General features: G+C 44.8%; 2 protein-coding genes and 1 long non-coding RNA gene across 5 annotated transcripts; 1 reads left to right on the top strand and 2 right to left on the bottom strand.

The window, feature by feature from the left end:
• The first annotated feature begins 107 nt into the window (after window positions 1-107).
• On the top strand, window positions 108-2,560 carry LOC136717045 (uncharacterized). Its single transcript, XR_010805179.1, has 3 exons — window positions 108-207; window positions 1,586-1,684; window positions 1,969-2,560. It is a non-coding gene; the product is annotated as an uncharacterized LOC136717045 (long non-coding RNA).
• noxred1 (NADP-dependent oxidoreductase domain containing 1) lies at window positions 2,551-5,181 on the bottom strand. Of its 2 annotated transcripts, none has more exons than XM_066694514.1 (6): window positions 4,759-5,181; window positions 4,366-4,562; window positions 4,087-4,267; window positions 3,588-3,742; window positions 3,061-3,271; window positions 2,551-2,926 (listed from the first exon to the last, which is right to left on the bottom strand). In XM_066694514.1, the coding sequence occupies exons 1-6, from the start codon at window positions 4,914-4,916 to the stop codon at window positions 2,800-2,802; spliced, it is 1,029 nt and encodes a 342-aa protein (XP_066550611.1). In that variant the 5' UTR covers window positions 4,917-5,181; the 3' UTR covers window positions 2,551-2,799. The 2 variants fall into 2 exon arrangements, with proteins under 2 accessions (XP_066550611.1, XP_066550612.1); XM_066694515.1 differs by having other exon boundaries at window positions 5,068-5,178.
• Window positions 5,182-5,441: 260 nt separating this feature from the next.
• atg2b (autophagy related 2B) lies at window positions 5,442-23,733 on the bottom strand. Of its 2 annotated transcripts, none has more exons than XM_066694507.1 (42): window positions 22,190-23,733; window positions 21,391-21,553; window positions 21,001-21,153; window positions 20,533-20,635; window positions 19,953-20,115; window positions 19,671-19,850; window positions 19,410-19,506; window positions 19,038-19,220; window positions 18,567-18,721; window positions 18,317-18,428; window positions 17,815-18,076; window positions 17,546-17,696; window positions 17,276-17,368; window positions 16,932-17,120; window positions 16,540-16,813; window positions 16,110-16,218; window positions 15,798-15,993; window positions 15,575-15,717; window positions 15,320-15,477; window positions 14,943-15,115; window positions 14,704-14,854; window positions 14,382-14,584; window positions 14,094-14,174; window positions 13,688-13,794; window positions 13,405-13,497; window positions 13,241-13,311; window positions 12,983-13,059; window positions 12,661-12,831; window positions 12,387-12,528; window positions 11,950-12,152; window positions 11,626-11,855; window positions 11,284-11,401; window positions 10,982-11,176; window positions 10,776-10,877; window positions 10,407-10,485; window positions 9,098-9,296; window positions 8,940-9,009; window positions 8,701-8,783; window positions 8,392-8,513; window positions 8,113-8,267; window positions 7,690-7,839; window positions 5,442-7,583 (listed from the first exon to the last, which is right to left on the bottom strand). In XM_066694507.1, the coding sequence occupies exons 1-42, from the start codon at window positions 22,349-22,351 to the stop codon at window positions 7,353-7,355; spliced, it is 6,252 nt and encodes a 2,083-aa protein (XP_066550604.1). In that variant the 5' UTR covers window positions 22,352-23,733; the 3' UTR covers window positions 5,442-7,352. The 2 variants fall into 2 exon arrangements, with proteins under 2 accessions (XP_066550604.1, XP_066550605.1); XM_066694508.1 differs by having other exon boundaries at window positions 18,567-18,718.
• Between the last annotated feature and the right edge of the window lie 20 nt (window positions 23,734-23,753).

The raw sequence follows: 23,753 nt of genomic DNA, 5'->3' as shown, positions 1-23,753 counted from the left end.
CAACACATCCTATATTTCGATTTAAAACAACACATAATGTGGGTTCATCATCAGTGCTTGAGTAGTACTACTAGAGGTGCTTTTCGGTTACTATAGCCAGGCAGTGTCCTTAGAAACAGGTACACAAGCAAGATGGCAGCTTTCAGTCACTGGAGCTGCGATGAGGTCTCGAAATGGGTCGAATCCATAGGATACCCCCAGTATACGGTGAATATACTTGTTTCATAGTTGAACAAATGTGTGTTTATTTATAAGATACAGAATAGTGAGATTCAAACATCAATCAATATTCCATTTTATAATACATTGTTTCTAGTTGTATACAATTGCGTCTTCATCCCTTGTATGATGAACATAATAATAACAACAACTAGAATGTAATTATCTGAAGACACTTTGTCCTGCATAATATATTATCGAATATGGATTATTTTGTATAGCATTTTGCTGGTTAGTATCAGTGATAGTTTGTAGGTTCATTTCAGCAGCTGAAGTACAATTAGGTAAGGAGTAGCATGCATAAGTGAGAGTATGTGATGTAAGTAGGTTAGCAACTCATCATACTGAAGAGATGGGGGAAGGAGGGCAAGGACAATGCCTCGCAAGTTCATTACACCTGCTCTCAACGCACTGTAATGTAATGCAGTTTTTGGACATGCAGTGTTGTGAGTGGGCTGGTTTCTGCTCGGCAAATGACTTTTAAATTGGTGACAAATCTATGCTTTTGGATGCTATCGGATACAAAAGCTCAAGCAACCTCTGCTGTATGAGGCAGAATCACTGTACTGTGGGAGGAGTAAGTGATTATCCCAACCGATTATTATTTCCTTTAATTATAATAACAATGATGAGGATGATGAAGATAATAATCCTGTTGTCACATGCATATAATAACACTTGCGGACAAGCCACACAGGCAGTCAGTCACAAAAGTATCACTTAGAAATTTCATATATGACCCAAATGCATGCACAACCAAAAAATGTCATACAGCAGCAAGACGTGTCATATTGCACTAAAAAGGTGTCATAGGAGACAAAATGCATTGATTTTATTGCATAGTAATTGTTGCACGTTCCACTAAATGATTCTTATACATCATTATTATTTAGGATGCATATAAAAGTCATTATTTACTGCCCAGTCTGTTCCCCTAGAGAGGTTTATCAACTTTGCCCTAATATACAATACAAGAATACAATATATTGTGCTCTAATACACCGTATTGAACTACAATATGCTGTAGTACACGGTTACACTATATTGTATTTACAATTCTAGACTGTACTATACTATGCTGTACTGTACTATACTATAAGTTCACAACTACAGCTCCAATTGTATAACTAGAGACCCAGAGCCACAATTTCTCAGGGAATATTTCAGTTCGTTATTCTGTTTCTGTGTGTGTGTGCATGCATGCTCTCTCATACAAACTATTAATAAAGGTTTCCAGTCTTAAAAATGTTAAACGCTGTAGAACAGAATTAAACGTGAATATGTGGTGAATATGCATATGAAAAATCAAGAATGTAATTGTTGCATGCAATATTATAATTCGCTGTCATTCTTGTTCTCTCTTCAGGCATGTTTTACAGACAATCTCATCAATGGTAGAAAATTGATCTTAATTAATTGCTCCACACTTCCTAGAATAGGAATCACAGATTTTGAGGATATGAAGGTAAGGAAGATGAGAGAAAATATATTCTGCTGAATATCACTGTGTGTACCTTTTATCATACAAAGCAGCATGTGTAGTGATGACAGTATGACAGTTTGACAGTTTGAGTAACCTGTACCAAAAGCCTAGTGTACATATTGGAATAATATTGTCAGAAAGCAAACAAAATACACAAAAAAGAAAAAAGTGACACTTGCTAAGAGTATACGTTCATATAAAATAGACACTGAAATGGGTTACTGTGCAATGTTTCTATTCCAACTTGCTTTCTCTTTTGCCGTAAGGTTATTTCGCGACAGATTCGGGAGTTGCTGAGCATAGAAGAGCCAAGGTGGAACAGGAGCATAGCCCTCCCCCCCAGAGACACTATGGGTTTATATTTAGAGATAAGGAGTCGGACGGGAATGCGTGCTGATTCTCTAACTTACAGCCAGTTTCTGAAGAGCACAAACTAAGCACTCCCCACATCGCCTCTTTCACTTAAAATAAAGCATGCTGAGATTGGATGAGCACATGATGTTCCTTCCAGACTTACATTGATTGTTATTAAATTGCAGAGTGCAGCACAACTAAAAAGCTAGTGGTTTAGTTTTAAATGCTGTGCGTATGTGGTGATTGTTAAAAATTAAACCCAGGGTGCTTTCAATACAAAGTAATATGATGCAAACACTGGCATGGCTCAAACTATCAATACAATGAATACATAGATAGTTTTGTGTCATATTTTATTATAAGATTTATAAATAAAAAGCTTGCAAAGAGTGCATTTTAAATCTTAAAAATAAATGCCCTACTTCTGCTTTTGTGTGTGACAAATGATGAAAACAAGATGATAATAAAGCTGGCAAAGTAAACACAACCTGAAGTTAATGATTCTCACCTGGCCAAGTTTATTTTTGTAGGTAATTAGATATGATGAAATCTCTCATGACTGCTGCTCAGGGATCTACGCTCTATGTATTCTCACCTCAGGACCTCACTGATAAGCGCTCTGGTAATTGTGCTGTTCAATTTTTATCCCATGTAGTTGAGGGCAACCATCAGTAAGCTGGGATTTGGGTCACATAGATGGCACACTAACAGAAGGTCCACTGGAGGGATGCCTATTTTCTCTGTTAAACTCCGAGCACAGAGCAATACACTGCAGTGAGATGCTCCCGTAGGGCATGATGTTCAGACAGCATCTTGGATAATGGTGTCTCCTTCAGCTGTGCATCGATCAAGTTTATCCAAGGTAAAGGTCTAAAAGAAGAAAACACACATAGAATTAGTCTAATACAGAACCTTTAGGAAAATGTCAAGGTCACAACATGGATACACCTCACTACATGCCACTACATCACTTTTCCTGACACCTGATTTCTTTTGAAACGTACTCATCTGATGAAAGTGTTGATGCAAAGGAGGCATTGATGAAGCTCAGAAGTGTGAACTGCAATGTATTATGGGATGGCGATGTCCCTTTCAGTAAAAATAACTCATTCATCAATTCCAGAGCCTTCTGGGAACCTCCACTCAGTGTGGTACACATATTCAGTAGACAGTAGAGAACGGCAACAAACCACTTTATATCCACACACAGACCACCTGAAACAAAATGTAAAGTTAAAGGGTTATTCATCACGCAATTGAATATAATTTAGGCGATTGGCATATCATATACTCCTATAACTGTTTAATATAAATTCGTAAAGCTGAAGCTAAATCTACATACAGCATGAACAGTTATCAGTATAGAACGCATGACATGAATGCAAATGCAAAGCAAACTGAAGAACAGAGTAAGCAGACCATAAAAACCATGCAAAGTTACAGTGGTACTCTTTTTGTGAAGGTTCACAGGTGAAGTTTCAAAGCACAAAATCTAAACTGAAGCCCAGAATCACCAAAAAATACAGCCTACCGCTCATCCCAAGAGGACAGGTGGCTGCTACAACTGCTGGGTCTTTCAGCGCGTCAGTGACTGGTCCAGCAGAGGTCCACATGCTGGCAGAGCCGCTGCCTATGAACCCAAACTCGGGCTTCAGAACAGAACTGTGAGACAAAAGCTGCCTGAGTCTGTAACCAAAGATCAAGGGTTTCAATTAGAAAGGCATATCTACAATAGACACATTGCAAAGGCTATTAACAAGGATTGCAGCCAGTTCATTGGACCTGGAAGTGATGAACTCCCACAAACACACACAAGAAATAAATCTGAGTTACTTTGTTTATGTAGTAATTATTCAATATTATTTGGCTGACACTTGATCAATCACATTCAGCAAAGAACTGTAAGAATAAAAGCACAGTGCTCAGGTTAAGTGTAAAATATACACCCAACAATGCAGCATACAAAATATCCAGGGGTTATAAAGTTGTTACACAGAAATCGTAAACTGGACAACAGATTAAATCCTTACCTGGGCAATGGCACAGCAGTCACAAAGCTGTAAACGGTGCAGGACTGGGGGAGCTCAGAGCGAATCTCGGCGCATACCTGGGGCAGGTGGAAGGGCAGGCAGCAGAGGAACAGCACATCCGCCCAGGCAGCCACGCGCGGGTTATCATAGAAACACTCAACCCCCATCTTCCGAAAGTCCTCTGAAATGTAAAACATCAGCTAAACATAATGTATAATATAAATACTATGCAACAATATAGAGACACTACAAGAAAGCATCACTTTTCAGATTTCTTACCCAGACTCTGAGGTCTTCTTGTGGAGATGCTGATGTTCAATGGTCGGAGGTCGGCCCTTGCAAGCAGAACCTGAGCTAGCTGCTTCCCAACGTGCCCTCCTCCGATAATCCCCACTTTCAACATTTGTTGCTCATTTGAGATTTTTATGGAGGAACCTTTGGTGAAGATTGGGGGGTTTCCATTTGATACACTTGTTCTGCAAGATTAAAGAAAAAAGATCCAAATTAAGGCACAATTAAGAATGGAAGCACATAAGGCAACAGTGTATCATGGGATTAGAGTGTGTGTGTGTGGGGGGGGGGGGGGCGGTGATTTTATATCTTTACAAATCAAACACAAATGTCCAGGTTCAGACTGTTTTATTATTAACCCTGTGTGCTGGTGGCCCGTACCGCAGGGAGCAGGCCCGGCTGCAGAGGAAGGCTGCATGGGCGCAGACACTGGACACCAGCCCCGCTCTCCGCTCTCGCAGACCCAGGAGCGGCGTCTCTCCGGCGCTCAGCCCGGCCTCGAACTGCAAGGAGGGCAGGTTGGCTGTGATATCAGACATCCCCACAACACCAGTCTGGGCCCTGATTGTTCACAGAGACCTACAATAACAGTACATCCCTGCAGAGAAGATCGTCATTACGGGGATTGGCGTTGTGTTCATCGCTGCCGCACCACACCTGTGCGCGGAGTGCACGTCTAAATAAAACTACCTCATGTGCGCTGCTGTTGAAAGTCAATCATTTGGTTTCAGTCATTTTTAAGAGACTCCGACAGACGCCTTTTCACTTCCGGTTACTCTTCCGTCGTCACCATGGAAACGGACGTGGTTCTGCACGAAACAACGCGAGAGTTCGGTTTTCCGGGTTTGCGCGAAACTGAGGAGCGCCCCCTTGTGGCCAACACACATCACAGCCGGTCAAATGGTAATCTTTACTGATTTTACTTGTATTGTAAAGGAGATAACACATGGAAAATGACAAATCTTACATTTCTCATGCAATCTCCTACAATACATCAGTTTATAAAGATCGATTGTTTAGTATATATCTCCATTCTATTTATGTACAAAACATGTTCAACCACAGAGAATTTAAATAGTTTATTTTCCCTTTTATGCATTTATTACATGCTTTAAGATCGTTTGCACAAATTAACTTTATCCAGTCTGTACACTAACTATATACAAGCCTATGCAATATTCCCTATATGCTCACAAACAAACTGCTATTACAGAGTACATATAAACAAAATATACAGGGACCACCCTTTCATTTCACTCCAGTCAACTGAAGTGGTGTTCAAATCAAAGCAGGGGGGAGGTACTTAGAATAAATAACCAATTTGGTCTCACTAGATCACTGCTACATAAATATAGTCCTAGACATTTGAAGCAATTCATCCCCCCTGTCCCACACCCCACCTCAAGTATAAAAATAGCTAACAAAGCCAAGTGAATGTGATATTTAAGACTTTTGGTTATATGTCAGGCAGTAATAGCAGTAACATCTAGATATGTTGATTAAAAAAAATACAAGGAAACAATAACTGCCAAGAACACATACTACAAAACAAGTTATATATAAAGCCATTTACAATAACTATTACATATGTATCCACTCGTCCTCGATTTTAAGAGTGAAATGTATTAAAATAAAACATTGGTGAAACAGCAGTGGAACGTGTTTTACTGTTAAGGGTTGCATCTAGTAGATTGTTTTGGAAAGAACAAACCCATAAAATAAAGGAAGTTGCCCGTTTTTCAAGATGTAAAAGGGAAACATAACACAGGGATTTCTTTTAAGATCAGATCGACCACATGCAATGAAGAATGCAAATGAAAATCAGACAAATCTAGCCAGCAGATACAAACAAAAATCCTTCATACATCAGATATATTTTTTTGGGGAGGCAAAACCATCATGGACAAAATTTTTCATTTGGAAAATAAAATCTCTTTGTGAAAATGTATAAAATAGTTTGAAAGCAAAGCCAGTCCCGTGCTTATTACTGCTATAAGCTCTTGGTAAAATAGAAATTAAGGGGGAGATTGGTATTTGAATTTTAAAACTCCCACTGCCATCTTATCCCTTCTCTCCTACGTCTCTCCATTTAAGATTTTTTGTGGCGTTATTTTTTTGTTATTGTATGTAACTCACAGTACAACACACCACAAGCAGACAGAACTATTGCCTATGTAGTTTAATTCGTTTTAGGACTGTACGATTCTGCATAGCTCACGTTACTGATAACCACAAAAGGGAATATAAAGGCGGTATATGAAAGCCATATTTGAAGAGCAAGTTTTTCCTTTAGGATCAGTTTCACAAATCTGCAGTCTTTCATTTCCCTCAAAAGAACAGAAAATGATTCATTAGAGAAGAAAAAAAAAAAGTCCATAGAAGCATATTTGTCATTTAACCACAGACACACAAAAAAAAAAGCTTGACATGAATATCAAGACTGCTTATGCAGAGAAAGCAGGTCTTTGTGAAACTGTCCCCATGCGATTAAGATCAGCAGTACACAGCGAATCACAACACAGCTGACGCATGTTAAAAAATAATTCCTCTACAGGGATAACATGGCACAAAAAACACGTGCTATGGAAGTCTTTAGACCAGATCATTAAACCTCATGTTTTACAGTACCGTTTCATAGCGTAATAACCAGGATACTCACAGAAGGCACTGCAGGGGCCTTGGGAAGGAAACGCAAGCTTGAGGTTCATTAAAAGCTCACACTATTCAAGTTTGTGAGAAGGGTCTGCTTCACGACACAATCAAACCAATATTATTGTTAACACCAGCACTGCTCTTAGTATTCTAGATATGGCATTACGTAATGCTTCCAGGTCTGTCTCACAAAAACATGGGGCCAGCCTTGTAAAAGTTCAGTATGTGATAAACGACGACAGGCTGCAGACTAGACAAGTGTTCCTCATCTTCCAGACGGTACCGTGTATCGCGTGCTAATCGATGCAAACGGAGTTTTAGATTCACTCTTCCCCGAGCCGCCACTTCTGGGACTCCTCCTGCCTGGCGTCGGGGCGGATTTGGTTCCTCATCCCTCCCAGCACGTTGGAGGTGGCTTCGGTCGCCACAATGAGCGGTTTGACCACGGCGGGGGGGATCTGCCGCAGCACGCCGCCCACCGCCCCTGTCACGCCCCGCTGCTCGTGCTCCCGCGTGGCCGTGTCGTAGATCGTCAGCGCCGTGTCCGTGATCCCCTGCAGGCACAGGACAGAAACAGGATGCCGGGAACCCTGAGTCACTCACAAAAGCAGATGAAAATGCCTTCATTTCAATGAATCCCTCTCGTTTAAAGTGCCGTACCTCTTTAACGACGCTGTATGCCTTGGCCACGCCCTCACGCAGGTCCACCGGCTGGTGAGCCAGTCGATAATGGGAGAAGCGCTTTATTCTTTTCAGTTCGCTGTCATCGGGTCCTGGAGACACCATGTCATAGGCCGTCTCTGCTGCAGCCTGCAGACATCATGCAGAAGTACAGGGGAGGTTCACACTCATCGCGAATGACAACCTGCACTTCTGCCTCATACGTAGCATAATAGATTTTGAAACTCTAAAATAAATACACAAATAAGTCTTCCATTTCCCTGTGAGCATTTACTAAAGGAAATACAACAAGACCTTATTTAAATGCTCCCTGCTATCCATGTTTCAGCTTCAATCAGTTCCAAAAATGGCCTATACATTGCCAGTTACATGAGATATGAGATAGAAATTCATGTACACTACCTGTATGGTCCGCACCATGCGGTTGGTAAGCTCCAGAGCGGCCATTGCAGTAGACGTACCGAAGGAGGCGGCACCACGTTGGAAACCCCTCACGATTCGGCCATCCTTGCGGTACTGTTCAATCGGCAGCCAGACCAGGTCCCTCAGGCCCTGAACTGAAGACAATTGCCAAATCAGAATTAGAGCGATCTTGACAAAACGACTTGTCATGTAACTCAACCAACAGAGAAAGGTCTAAGTGAAGCCATGCCTTATCTGCCACACCGCACAAGAACTCACCTAGCTGTACCAGAGAGTGTATCGGACCCACTCCTCCCAGAATTCCCGGCAGCTGATTCTTCTTGATGTCATTGAGCCACTCATTTATTGCATAAGAGAAGAGCTTGTCCACACCCAGCAGTCTGGAATAAAGGAGAACACCTTCACAACTCAGCCCCTAGATCTTCTGTTTAATCTGGGGTTTATAGGTTTAATAAGCAATTTAACACACAAGTCAGGGAACAACTTTAAAGTGGAAAACATTTTTATTTATATTCATTATCAACAAACCTATCCAAACATATTTAGGATGAAAAGGAAGAAAGATACCCTTGTCTGTAGCACAGCCGCCTGAGTTTCAGCTCCGAGCAGTTGAGCTGAGTTAAGCCAATCACAATGCCAGCAAATGTGCCCTGAAATAGAAACCGTAAAATGATCCACGTGAGACTGAGACACACAGAATTCTGGGAACATATGACTTGTTCACTGTGTGTAACTTCATTATGTCTGTGAAGAAGCTTGACAACAACTGTATTGCTACTTACACAAATACTACCCTAAAAGCATACCTGTTCCATTGACACATGCTTTCCGTGATAATCCAGACGAATGGGGACTTCAGACGTGAACCGAAACTCTCTGAAACAAGAGAGAACACGTGAGATTTCCACACATCCACACCGGGCAGCTGCTCCGTCGTGTAACCTCGGCACTTGCGTTTCCTCACCGGAAGAAGATGGGCTGGTCCGTGAAAGACGTCCCGGCCACGGGCTCGGCGTCGCCGGGGTCGGTGCTGCCCGAGAGCGTCATGCCATTCTGGCTAGGCCTGCTCTGCCCCGGTACGGAGATGATGGGCGCCGGGTCCTGGCTGCTGACCGTGTGCTTCGCAAAGCTGCAGGAGAGGTCTGGAGCAGGAGGCTTCTTCACTGAAACACACACTGCTGCATTTTAACTGCCGTCACAGCGTTTTAGTAGCAGTCAAGGGAAAGCACAAGACACACGCTCTGGTGGTCTGAGTACAACTGTGACATTACAGAGTACACCGATCAGCCATAACAGTATGACCACTTGCCTAATATTGTGTAGGTCCCCCTGTTGCAGCCAAAACAGCCCTGACCCGTCGAGGCATGGACTCCACTAGACCTCTGAAGGTGTGCTGTGGTATCTGGCACCAAGACGTTAGCAGCAGATCCTTTAAGTCCTGTAAGTTGCGAGGTGGGGCCTCCATGGATCGGACTTGTTTGTCCAGCACATCCCACAGATGCTCGATTGGATTGAGATCTGGGGAATTTGGAGGCCTAGTCAACACCTTGAACTCGTGAATCATCAGACCAGGCCGCCTTCTTCCATTGCTCTGTGGTCCAGTTCTGATGCTCACGTGCCCATTGTAGGCGCTTTCGGCAGTGGACAGGGGTCAGCATGGGCACCCTGACTGGTCTGCGGCTACGCAGCCCCATACGCAACAAACTGCGATGCACTGTGTGTTCTGACACCTTTCTATCAGAACCAGCATTCACTTTTTCAGCAATTTGAGCTACAGTAGCTCGTCTGTTGGATCGGACCACACGGGCCAGCCTTCGCTCCCCACGTGCATCAGTGAGCCTTGGCCGCCCATGACCCTGTCGCCGGTTCACCGCTTTTCCTTCCTTGGACCACTTTTGATAGGTACTGACTACTGCAGACCGGGAACACCCCACAAGAGCTGCAGTTTTGGAGATGCTCTGACCCAGTCGTCTGGCCATCACAATTTGGCCCTTGTCAAAGTCGCTCAGATCCTTACGCTTGCCCATTTTTCCTGCTTCTAACACACTTGCTGCCTAATATATCCCACCCACTGACAGGTGCCATGATAACGAGATTATCAGTGTTATTCACTTCACCTGTCAGTGCTCATAATGTTATGGCTGATCGGTGTATATCGGCACTAAATGGGACATCACCAGACACTTCCATAGTAAGACGGATGTTTAATTTCTTAGAGTGGGGATGTTATTATAACACTTTTACTTGTTCTAATTTGATCTCTGAGGCTTTACCTTCTTGATCTGGTGGCGCCAATAATTCTACCTCAGCAGCAAGGCTGGCAAAGAAGTCTTTCATGAAAAACAGTGCATCCTGTACAGAGAGAGAAAAGGGCCAAACAAAACAAACAAACAAAAAAAACTAAAATCAGTGGCAATCCATCAATCTCTAGGTTAAACCAGTATCAAAAACAAGGCTGCTTTAAACAGTTCAGCATGATTACACCCTTGAACACCAGAAACAGTACATCAGTATTCAGAATATTTGTAAAATCTTATGAATTTGTCTTGTATGTAATACTTGCCTGCCTGTTAAAAGCAGGATGAGCAAGTGTAAATCACAGAGCTGATGGCACAGTAAGCGAGGCGAGAGAGCCTCCTCACCTGATCGATGTTGAGGCGCAGCGGCATCAGGGAGACGCGCAGACAGCACTCCTGGGGGGCGCGGCCGGCCTCCGGACAGAGGTGCAGGGCCTTCACTGTGAGCTGAGGGAACGAGGTTAGTGTGAGTATGAGCAGAGCGTCACAGAGTCGCAGTGTGCGACCGGGAGAGCTCACAGGGTCACCCACGGGCCCCCCGGCATCCTCACCATGTTCGAGTGCGCCTTCCTGGGCATCTCCTTGCTGGAGTAGAGGTAGAGGAATTTGTTCATCTGGGAGGCGGCCAGGCGGTCCCGGATCTCCAGGTCCTGGACGATGAAGACCTGGCGGGACACGGGCTGCTCGGCCACACTGGACTCGGACTCGGACTGGACCTGAGGGTAGACTTCATGCTGGAACTTCACCTGCCCAAGCATAAACACGATACATCAGAATTAATAAACACAGAGGCTCTGGTCAGATGGTTTTATTTTTGGACAGTGTTGTCTGAAATCTCCTTCATGGCTCTTACCTTACTGAGCTGGATTTCAATCAGCACATCGGGGTTCCTCCCCTTGCCGCCTCCTATGCGCCCCGAAGAGCGGCCCTGCCTCACTGGGGTCTGAGAGGGGGAGCTGTGTGGGGTGCAGCTGCAAGGACACAGACACAAGGATTAAAACCTGGAGAGCATCTGCACTGTGGTAAAACGCACTCCTGCACCAATGTATCTGAGCCACTCAAACTAACTGATGAGTTTCCCTTTTTTATATTTATTTCCCCACCTCTTTTAACTCAACTTCATTAATTAATTGGTTAATTAATACAGGTCAATAAGCGACTATAAGACAGACTGGCAATCTGCTAAAATACTTACACTCGGCTCTTGGCTGGAGACAAAATAAACGGCCCCATCCCAAAGTCCTTTCCCCCATAAAGATGCCATACAATGGAGATTTCCTTGATCAGATATCTAATCTCCGGTACGGGGAAGTGCAAGGGGGCTTTGTTGGAGTCGGTCCGTCCCAGAGGCAGGCTGAAGTGATTCTCTTTAATCTGAACGGAGTCTGACGTCAGCAGGTTCACCACGGGCTCCTCATCCCGGTCCTGCAATAAATGACACACTAAATTAGACTCCAACAGGAACCTTGAAACAGAAAGAGACGTGTAGCCGACTAATTAGGGATGGAGGCTTCCGTACCAAAGCACCTGTACCGGGCGTGTCCAGGATGCAGAAGTCATCGCTCTCCGGGACGACGTCGGCCGTGGCCGTGTAGATGAGCGGGGTGTGGTAGGGGGTGAAGGTGGGGCTGGGCTCCTGGGAGAGATTCCCGCTCTCATCAGGGAAAAGGAAAAGGTCGGAGCGGGATGGCTCTAGGGTATGATTTAACTCCTCATGTATACCTGCCCACGAAGGTAGAATTAATCACAGGTGCACGGAAACATGGAAAAAGCCCCGTTACAATAAAACATTTGAGTTTTATTCTGAGTACGCCCATCACCAGCACAAGATCTACAAGCTTTTACAATTGTGTACTGAAAAGCACAACATATTAAACTTATAAAACTACGAGGCCTTAATTCATTCAGGCATGATTGTACCGACGGTGTCCTATACAGTTATAAATGTCCTCTCACCGTTGTGCTGGCGCTCCTGTGGCGACAGCGTGTGCCCGCTGTCGGTCTCCTCCATGGCTTCACTCATCAGGTCCTGCAGCATCTGCTGTTCGGCCTCTGGGAGCAGAGGAGTCTGGGAGGCAGGCCTGTTGAGGACGTCCAGCTGGAAGACACGTTTGATCGGTTGGTTACAAACCCAGAGCTTCAAAGTGGAAAGGTGTCAAAGGCTACTACATTAATTTGCTTTTAGACTGGCATCTCCTCTCATTAGGAGGTCGGCGACTGTGCAGCTGACCTTGGCTCTCTGTTTGGAGCTCCCGGTCTTGGTCTCCGGGGCGGGCGGAGGGAGGAGGTCCCCATAGCTGGCGATGTACTGAATGAGGTTCATGAGCGCCGCGCAGGAGTCCGAGCATGTGCGGATATGAATGACATCACTGGAGCAGCGCAGCTCGAATCTGGGCTCCGTCTGTGGGGGGAGACGACAAATTAGAGCTCAAACCGGTAGGAAATCTGCCGGACCCCAAAACCTCTCAATCACAGTGAACCTCAGCTGGCAATAACTCTCAACTTAAACCTAACCCAACCAGTAGCAGGAAACTCAGTGTAGCACCTCTTACCATCTCTCCATCCACTCCTGGTTTAGCTGCTGTAATCCTCAACTCCAGGAGACCCATATCCACAACCTGCACGTAATCTGTGGATCAAAAACAAAGACATCTTCATCACCAGCTCACCAACTCAGCTGACTATGAGTGTGTGCAAAGGGGATCTATACACTCAGCTGCTGCTCTCTTTCCACACTACTGTGACCTTTGACCTAAAGCGAGCTCTGCAGATCACAGTTTGAAGGTCTCTTCTGTAATAAATGAACTCACCTCTATTGAGATTGACTGAAACCGCATTGCACTTGTCAGATAAGAACAAGGCTGCTTCATCCAGAATGATCCTAAAAAACAATTGAATAAAATCAGGCAAACACTTAGAAACGATTAATAAGAGCCCCTTTAATAAAACACGAGGGAGGATCTGCAGCTCGTACCTGAGCGTGGAGGACGACCTGTCCAGGGACACACTGCTGGAGATACTGAACGTCTCCACCGTGAGCAGCGAGCGGATGGGCAAGTATAGAGGTCTGAAACAACAGCCGGATATTACAAAGACCACATTCAGAGGCATGAACATCGTTGTCAATTAGTTAGTGTACTTGTTTTTTATGTATTTATTTTTTACATACAATTATTTCAATATATTGCGTGATTGCACGATGTATGAATGCACTGGCAATACAAAACCAAAAACAAGGTGTGGCAGGGCAGGTATACCTGTAGTCCAGGGAGCAGCTCCACAGGTGGAGGTGGAAGGTGGTGATGGAGGCCGGAGGGGTGTAGCCCAGCACAGGCTCGTCCGACACGTTGAGGAAGTCTAGAATCTATCGGGGAAGGCAGGAGCCACCACCAAGAAATAAACGCGCTTTTACTGATTTATTCTGATCAGCAAACACTCCATACCATACAAATCTCTCTCATAGGTAGGCAGGCTCCTTTACAGGCTTCTGCATTCAAACTCTCAGTAAGTTAAACATCTGCATTAAACATTTATTTAATGTATCTTTCTGTTAATAAGGGTCTACACATCTCCAAAAGATACCGATGTGCGTACGCCCTCACACACACACACACACAATCTCCGAATGAACACATCAGTGGGACACATCAGTGTTGGCCTGACCTGCTCATACCAGCCGAGACTGGGGGGAACCACGCGGTGCTGCAGGGTGGACCCTCTCACGCCCACAGAGATCAGGAACTCCTGCACAGACAAGCTCAGGTCAGCTCCTTTTCAGCATGAATGACACGCTCTACTCGTAACCTTTGCCTACCACTTTGTTATTTGCAGACTTAGATCCATAGACAAAACTTAGGTTACCCAAGAGTCAGTCAGTTTAGTCAACAACAGATAGGATTGCGGAACCCTATTGAATGTGATGCTAAAAGAGTTCGGTATGGGATGGGCTACCTTCACGCTGCGGTCCACATTCTGGGAGAAGATCTTCACTGCCACGGACAGCATGTTCTGCCCATCCACTCCCAAGCCCTCGGGCAGGCAGGACCTGCTGTGGGATGCCTCCTCTGAGCGATAAATAGCCGGCTCCAGCCAGTGAGGACGAGTCTTACTGGGCAGCTTTACATCACAATCTGGGACGTTCCCATGTACTATGCCTTATACAGGGGCAATAAAACAGTTTTAGAAGTCATACTGAAGAGATCCCAGTAGCCTTGCTTCAACCAAAGTCAGAATAACACTGATAATTCCCCCCACAGCCATCAGGATGTCTTACCTTGGTGATAAAGACACAGGGTATTGGTGTGAAGACAGATGTAGTGCTGGTCTTCATAGCCTTCATACTGGGTTACACTGAACAGAACCCCACTTTCAAATTCTAACCAGAACTCTCCGTGCCGGTCCTTCATTATTGTCCCATCTTCTTGCTGGAAAGAACAACAAGGATTTCAAATTTGCTTAGGAGTTCAACTCCCAAATGGTACAAGCTTGGAAGCAGTCTGTGATCACGTTTACCTTGGCATCAGTCTGCAGGGCCACCAGCCCGTGATTGATGCTCAGAATGACGGAGAAGAGGCTCTGGGAGGTTTTGCTCTGGGATTCATGCTTCTTCTTTCGACGAGATCTGAGACCAAAGTCCGCTGAGGAGCAGTATGGCATAGCCTCATCCTCAGACCCGCTCTCGTCCTCTGCAAAACCAACACAAAGGCCTGCTTCCAGAGAGCGTCTTTATCTATCCAGTCATGGTTTGGAACCACCCAACACTTTTCAAAAACTTAACAAAAACATCCTATTTTAGAGCATCCTACATTTAAAAAACAATCTACTTCTATGCAAATGGACACTTTGCTAATGTTTGGCTTTATTGAGGCAGTAAGTTGGGAAACACTTACCATCGGGGGCTCCTGTTCTGAACTGGCTGAAGCTGTCCTTGCTGTAGGTATTGATGAGCTGGCTGGCCACTGACAGGCCGACACCATACGACATGTTTTCAAACGTTTCAACAGGAGAAGGAGCAGTTGGCTCCCATAGCAGCAGGTCATTATTTATTCTGCCAGGAAAGTACGAACGAGACAAGCAGTCAGGGCCGTGAACACCTGCTACAGAACGACAAGTAGTCTCTCTCTACCTCATCCACCCAAACGTACCTGTTGTGCAGCTTCTCGTAAAAGGCCTTGTTTGGCAGCGATAATTCCACGTTTGGTAACGACAGCTCCAAAATGTACCGAGAGTTGCTCATCGTCTTCTCCTGGAATTCAATCATTTCGGCCACGTCTCCCGGGATGACCATCTAGGGGAAGAAAGAGGGAGGAAGGTCATGTTTTGGAAGCTGAAGCTTGCAAGTGTCAGTGTCAGTGGCCCGTGTGTTACCTCTTCATTTTCGTACATGACCCTGCGGGAGGAGAAGGGCGAGGGCTCTGGCTTTCCGAAATCACATACGTCCTTCAGGGAGTGAGCCCCTCCCTCTTCCTCCTCCGGCGAGTGGCCCTCAGCCCCGTCCTCCTCCTCGGTCGTCACGCGCTCCAGGATAGAGTGGACAGCCATGGGGTTCACCTTCAGCACAATCCTGCACAGAGGCGACACACTCTCCTAATGAAGACACTGCGGGCTGCTGAGGTTGGGTACCTCACTTCTAATTGTGTTTCTACCTACACACGGGTGCGTGCCGTGGAGACCACTCACCGAGGCCAGTCAAATTTGCCGCTGTCCGAAGAGCCCATGTCTCCATCCATGCCATGAGACACCCGGAAGAACCGGACAGCTGGCTGGTCTCGTTCAGCTTGAAACTTCCCTGTCAGAGCAGTAGGAAAGGCCTTCAGCATGGTCAACAAACCCAGACAACAAAATCCTTTGTACGGATGTTGTGTTTTTTCAGAGCACAGCGTGGGGACAGAGACCTGTTTACAGAGCTGAATTCCAGTGAAGCCACGCAGATGCTCAAATATTTTCAGCCTACTCTTGCAATCTTCCGAATCTCCTCTTGCACAATTACTTCTTGTACACATTTACAGCTATTCATGATAAAGCAGTTCAAGACACGCACTTTGATAAACTGTCAGAAGACTGAAAAAAGGACACCAAACCTGTCAGAAATACCTTCCACGGCACTTACCTGTTAACTCTTTGAATGTAAGCTCCAATTTGGTTTGTTCTGGTGAGGATCCACCTGTAAATTCGGTTTTGAATTCAACATCTTTGAACTCCAAGTGCAGAACTTCCTTCTGTAGCGATTTCTTGAACCAGGGGCCCCTCTCCTGGTCGGAGCGCAGGTCGGGAATCGGAAACCGCACCGCCAGATTCAACACGGGCACGTTCACCATCACAGAAATGTGGCAATTCGCTGGCGTCCTTGAATCGTCAAGGAAAACTTCAGTGAAAGCCTTGTGCTAAAAAGACAAAACACAAAGCACTATTTACTTTCAATAGAGTTACTCCATTAATTATTATTTCTACTAGCTTACTAAATGGATCATAATCATTATATAATAAACACAGAACTCTTACCAGGCTGACATGTTTATTGTACGAGGTATACATGTGGGATGCCATCATTTCAGTTGTGGCCAGTTTCTGTGGCTGCAGTAAAGAGTTCAGTCTGTCCACAATACTGATGTCCAGCTCAGAGTGGACAGATCCCAGTTCAATCTGGAAATCAGCTTTCTGAGGCATGGAGCTTAAACGCACCTGACTACCCTGCAAACAGAAAATGCTTGTTATGATGTAGTAGCTTAAGTCAAACAATGAAAAGTACATATACAAATGAAGGCTTGCATTAACTATACACACACATTATTAATTATACAAAAATAAACATTCAAAACAGTCAACAGATGCTTAGATGTGTTTACCTGGGGTCCTCGTCTTTCAGAAAACTTGTACATCAGGTGAAGGCATGCTGTAGGCAGGGAATCTTTGTTGGTGATGGAGTCAAATGTCACCAGCTTCAAAAACACAAAAGTAGGTCAGAAAAGTCTGGTCTTTGAGGTTATACAAGAGAGATTAATTTAACAACTCACTGCAACTTCTAAAACAGGCCTGAAATGAACTCCACTTTTCCTGTTCACATTGCTCAAGCTCTTGTTCAGTAACCCAAGTGTCTGGGGGGGCAGAGCACTCACCTCTGTGTACTGTGGGGGGCTGGAGCGGGAATCTGTGGGGAAGAGACACTCCAGCAACTCCATCTGTCCCACCGACACGTCAGTGCTGAGACTGCGCAGACTGGAGCCCTGGCGCTGCTCATAAGTCACCTTCATACCCGCTCCCAGGAACCTGCCAGCCCAGAGAGTCAAGCACTTGGTGAGTATGACCACTGGCAGAGCAGATTCAATCAGACCAAAGAAAACTCAAAACTGGGCCTGAACGTCTACCAAATATCAGAGGGCAGTACCGGAGATGATCGTAAGGGCAAGCCTCGTCAAACACAGGCCGCAAATGTAGGAAGTCCCCCTTGGACAGTTCGTCGGGGTCGATCTTGTCAACGCGGCAGAAGAAGTCCGAGGCCATGAGCTTGAGGGGGTTGATGTTGAGGGCCGTCTCTGGGGGGGGCAGGGGGTCGATGTGGAGGACAGACACGGCCAGGCTGCCCAGAGCGAGTCGGAACACCACCTCTGGCCGGGACTCGTCCGCACAGTGTGACTTTGGAGGATGGGCTGCAAGAAACGAGGCCGTTATTGAGAGGGACCGAAACGCAATACCAAATGTTTGTTTATTTAGATTTAAGAGCCATAAAGCGTTGTGTCTCTCATTACATGTGTAGATACAGGTCACACTTCACTGAACAACTACCAAACACACAGTCCCAAGCCACCTGTTCACTTTACTCAATTTAATGTAGTAAAAGAGAAGGGGAAGCAGGCAGTGAAAGCAGAAGTGGCGCCTGTGACACATACAGGCCTGTCTCAGGAGCTTCTGCTGGGGCGGACTGTCTCTGGACAGAAAGGGGGACTCCGGTGCTGGCTTCTCTCTGTGTCTCGGGGCATCCAGATACTCATCCCACACCGTCTGAGAGGCAGGGAGACGAACTTTAATGCAAACTAAAACAAACTAAGTATAGGACATTAAAAACACTACGTAAAGGTCTATAACTGCAGTAGGCAATTAACACACACACTAAATTAAATGAAGTCATAGATGACTCACCGCCACATTGCCTGATGGGGATTCCCCTGGGGACGGGGTGTAGTTGCTGTTTAAGGACAGGTCCAGGTCAACAGTAGGTGGGTCTCCAAGGGGCGGGAGGGACGATAAGCTGTGAGACATGTCCATCTCGGCCATGGAGAAGAATACATCTTCTTCTAGGGCAATTGCACACAGAGAGATCAAAAACCTTGGCCTGATGCAGAAGGTTTTTCAATTGGGAACAGGTCTTTTAATATTTATTTATTTTATTTTTGTAAAAAGCTTACATTAAATAAGGAATATCTCATTGAAATGTGAAGACCTGTATTCATAGTTGTTAAAACCAAAGGACAATATCAGACATCAAGTCTTTCATTTGCCTTGGGATAACTATTAGACGCACAAACTGATTGGAATGTTTTATTAGTGGTAAAAGTCTGGGTCGTTTGGAATTGAGAGCAACTGTTTTACTATATAATTGCATTTCCTCACCGCGGCTAGACGTCGTCCTTGTGGTCTCGCTCTCAAAGTAGTCCGTGTCGGCCAGCACCCCTGCAGCCAGTGTGTCTTTCTTCAGACAGCGGTTCAGCTCCATGTGCAGCCGGTACTCGTCCTCCTGCTGCATGGGCCTGCTCTTCCGGTCCTTACTGCCAAGATTGCCCCGCTCCAAGCCCCCTGCACACACACAGACACAACCCTCATATCCCCTATCAAAACGCAAGATTTTAGGATACAGATACACATAGTCCCAGAAGGTTATATAGTTTTAATAATTTAGTCTACATCATTGTCACCATAATAAGGACCTATACAAAATAACAAAGCATCGACTAACTGGCTAAAATAATGTTGATTCAGACCTACCTGGTCCTGAAAAGACTCCCAGCATGTCTAACAGTAAGTGGACTTGACGTGGAGACAGAAGGACATTGACTGAATCAATCTGTCCATCAACGTCCAACTATAAGACAAACGGAAACAGTCAGTCCCTTCCAAGGCTTAGAAGACATACAATGGAAAAGCTAATGAAAAATGTTAACTGTAAGAAATGGTGTTATTATTTATTAAAAGTGGATTTTTCCAGATGGTCTAACAAACAGGACATTAGCTGCCCCGGTGTTTAACCTTTGCTCCAGGAAGGGCTTCGTTCTGCTTCAGGACGAGGCCGAGTTCGATTCTCCCACTCAGACTCCCGATCTGCACGGGTTCAAACGGCGCCACCTCCGACACCGTCTCTGTGAACTGAGGGTGCGGCTCGCAGATGATTTTGGGGTTCCAGCTGGGGGACAGTTTTGGTTCCGTTTCCTGACGAACAAAACAAAGGGGTCAGAGAGCTCTACCACCTCACGAAGGCAAGAAGTTACACGAATGTGAGGGACTTCCACATAACCAAGATGAGGATCTCACCGTCTGTGCGTTCGGGGATTTCAGACAGGTCCTGGCAGCCTCTGAGAATTCATCCCAGAAGACAGTGACGCCAGTGAGCTGCAGGTTTTTATGAGCAAACATTGTAGGCTGGTGAACGTTCATACCAGAACACTCCTCTCCAGTCTCGTCACAGTACACGATCCTGTACAGAAGAAAGCATGTACATTCAGTAGCCAGCATTTGATGCACACTTTACTGGGGACTCTAACCTAACCCTAGCTTTGCCTGTTCCTAATTAAAGCTTAGCATTGCAAATCTTTCTAATTTTGGAAGTGCCACAGAATTTTATTTATAAGTTGATAATGGTGTGGGCATATTCTCTAAATATATGTTGAGTAGGTGTTAAATAGATATTGGAAAACACCACTAAGAATACCTGCTAGTAAATTTTACAAAAAACAATAGCGGTATTTATCAGATTATTGATTTCATATTTTTTGTAATTCTCATTTATTTGCAAGAAGGTCCTGCTAATTTAAATGTAATTAACTCTTCTGTTCTGTTTTAACTTCATATTTCAATGTACAAAGCACACAGACATACAATAATTTCAACTCACCTACTAATTCGCATTTCAAGAGCGATTCCAGTTTTGGAGTTTTCCGGCACATGTTCAATCCTGAAAACTGTGTCTAGAAATGTGACCTTCACTCTTCTTAGAACTGCAAGTGAACAGAGATTATCTTGTATTTGAAAAGTTACAATCATTGGGGAATTTGAAGATAATCAAATAATACCTGAAATTATATTATTGGATCCAAAACCAGTATTTGTTCCAGTGAATAAAATCTTCAGTAGTTAACTGGTGATGGGGGACTTTTCGTGTGTACCTCACATGTAATTTGGTGAGTTAAAAAACACAAAACAGGACCAAATACACTGTAAAGAGAATTAGCTGCCATATAATATATATAACTAAAAAATATATTATTGCAAAATAAATGTTATACAGAAACCACAGAAACACAAGCAATGAGTCCAGGACTGCCGTCATGTTTTCTACCAATGCAATGTAACAGGGTCTCACCTGTCTCTATGGTCTCTGCAAACTTCTCGAGCCCTTCCAGGGGCTGGAACCCTTCTCCCTGGTCGTCCGTCAGCCTCTGGCTCAGACACTCCTTTGCCAGCTGCATGCTGCTGGTCATAAAACTGGACCAGTACATTGGCTCTGTGCCCGACGCTGCAGAGACAAAGAGGCATCAAATGGTTTCTGAACAGCTAAAGTGTGACGTTCCCATAACTTGTGACTGGAAAATATATCCCACCATTCTTGCCGTCACAACAGTCTAAACTAAAAACAAGAAAGTTGTATGTTAGTAAAAGCACTAATTTAGTTGGGCTATCATAATCAGTTCTCCACTTAAACAATGGACGTCACAAATGCTCTCAGTGTGCATTGACAGTACAGGACACTCACCCATTCTAGGCCTGGGCCTGAAGACCATCTCTAGCCCCTTCACCTCCAGAGCACAGTTCTCCTGCAGCAGAGAAGCCCAGGGCACCGACAGGGAGATGCTCTGAATGAAGCCTTCGGTCACCTCGAAGGGAGCGTCTACGGACTCCAGGATCTCGTTCAAGGACTGAAAGGAAGAAATGCTAGGTATTCATGCATCTGTCTTTCCAAGCTGTTAAGCAAAACAAGACGAATATGAACCGTCTAGTCTTGGCAGAGGTTTCAGATCTTTGGTGAATGAATCGCTAAATAAAATAAACATCTCCCACACAAAAAGTATGTCATGTAGGTTTAAAAGCACATATTGGGAATTTGTTTTGGAGTAGATAGCACAATAGGCTGACACTTAAAAGGGATATTTTGGACCTCTCATATTTTATAGCGAGTAAGTTCCCTCTGCATGAAAGCACCTGTCAAAAAGCTTGGAGTGCGAGTCGTTCAGACAGTTTCTCACGCAAATGGTCCTATATAAGTGGATTATCTGATTATATAAGAATGTTCTCTTTTGCTGTGAGCAGTGAAAAACATTTCCCAAAAAAACAAGAAGAAATTGGCACTCAATTTGGAAATTAAATACACGATTCAGCAGTTCATTCTGTGCATATGTACATGTGATGCTGTATAAATTAAATGATTGTGCTTGCACTGTGACACATACACCCGTCTGAAGCTCTAGATTGTGATTATTGCATAAACCTAGACACTTTCTAACTAGTATGAATTACAAGTAGTGCTGATGGACCTATGGAAGGACACTGCTTACCCATTTGTCCAGAGGAACCTGTGCCAGGGATCCAGTGCCCTGATAGAGGTCCAAACTGAGCTGGTCCAGACTCAGTTTCTCCTGAAGAAAATTGCCAAGGTATCGGTGCAGCAGATATCTGCATGCCCGCTTCTTAATCGACTCTGAAAATGGCCAAGGCATTTCTGATTATGGTACAGAGCGCACCTGACCTACAGGTGACAAAAAGCAAGGGGCCTTAATTCAATCTTCTACTAAAAACAACTGGTGGTGATATCTGAACCAGAGGTGGAATATCCCGATGAGCTGCAGTATTTTTTACAGGAGTGAAACAAGGATAATCTGCTGAGAGTTTTTGCTGACATCCTACTTCACTGTTTCACTAGCAGTAGTATATGGCCAATAAATTCAGTAACAACTACCAAAAAAAAGTACTGAAGAAAACTGTGAACAGGCGAAACATCTATTAATTTATGGCACAGCCTCTATTCTTAAATTGTAACAAGCACAGTTACTGGAATTGGCATTCCGATGTAATAAATATTTGAAAAGGCAATAAGCATGAAAGCATGGGATTGCAGGGATATATCTGTATGTCGAGCAGCATCAGCCAGACAGCATGCGATCAGTCAATGGCATTTCGGGCCTCGCAAACTGGCACTGACAGGCAGCAGTGTCAGTCTGTTAGCCGTAGGTGATGTCGGTATTGCAAATGATCATGGCTACAAAACAACCGCAAAGTCCCAGATCCCGATCTTCGTCGCTACTTCAGACATGGCTTATTATGAACACCAGCATTAAGGAACATGGCATATGGGATGATACACCATGAACTTCACAGGACAGATCACAACCAGCTCCCTAGCGATCACAAATATAGCCAAGAAGCCGGGATGTTTTCTGTATCAGCTCGACCTAAAGAACACACGGTGGTCCTTATCACTCATAAATACTGTCCGAAATCCAGCAATGCCGTCTCTGAAAATAGTCCATTTCAATCTGCACAGCTGTCATTCGGACACATAAGCAGCTGCGGGTAAATACAATCTGTAGTGTCTGTCGTGGGATACGGATCCCTGTCGCCTCTTTCTCGCTCCAATCCCAAATCGGATTCGATCGGCGGAGATGAAGATATTATTAGCTGAAGATTAAAGTGGTGTCATTTCTCTGGGATCCGGCTGTGCCGTTTTCGGTGATGGGTTTGTTGTTGGTTTGCTGGCATGTATTTGGTTCGTGGAGTCCCCACAGACAACAGCAGTGTTTCATCAGATGCGATTTCCTCTTGTAAGCCGGTATATAAGGGTGGTTTCAAGCGGCTGTCCAGTTCTGGTTCCGACCTGGCCCTGTCCGCCCCCTCCTCTGTCTCCGCGCTCCTCTCCCTCTGCTGTTTACAAACAGTCGGTGACTCCGCACGCCCACTGCGCAGCCGCGTCCTGCGAAAAAAAGTCGCAGTTAATTGATGCAGTCAAGCTGTTTGAAGTTATAATTTAGGGCCATCTTCCCAAATAACCATAATATATGTATATCAAAACGAGTGGAAACATCTTAGGTATCCACCAGTGGATCGACAGTCTAAAGTTTAGGA

The sequence above is a fragment of the Amia ocellicauda genome, chromosome 21 (assembly GCF_036373705.1).
Source record: "Amia ocellicauda isolate fAmiCal2 chromosome 21, fAmiCal2.hap1, whole genome shotgun sequence".
NCBI lineage: Eukaryota > Metazoa > Chordata > Actinopteri > Amiiformes > Amiidae > Amia > Amia ocellicauda.
The sequence above is the reverse complement of the archived record's forward strand: the minus strand, read 5'-3'. Positions and strand labels throughout refer to the sequence as shown.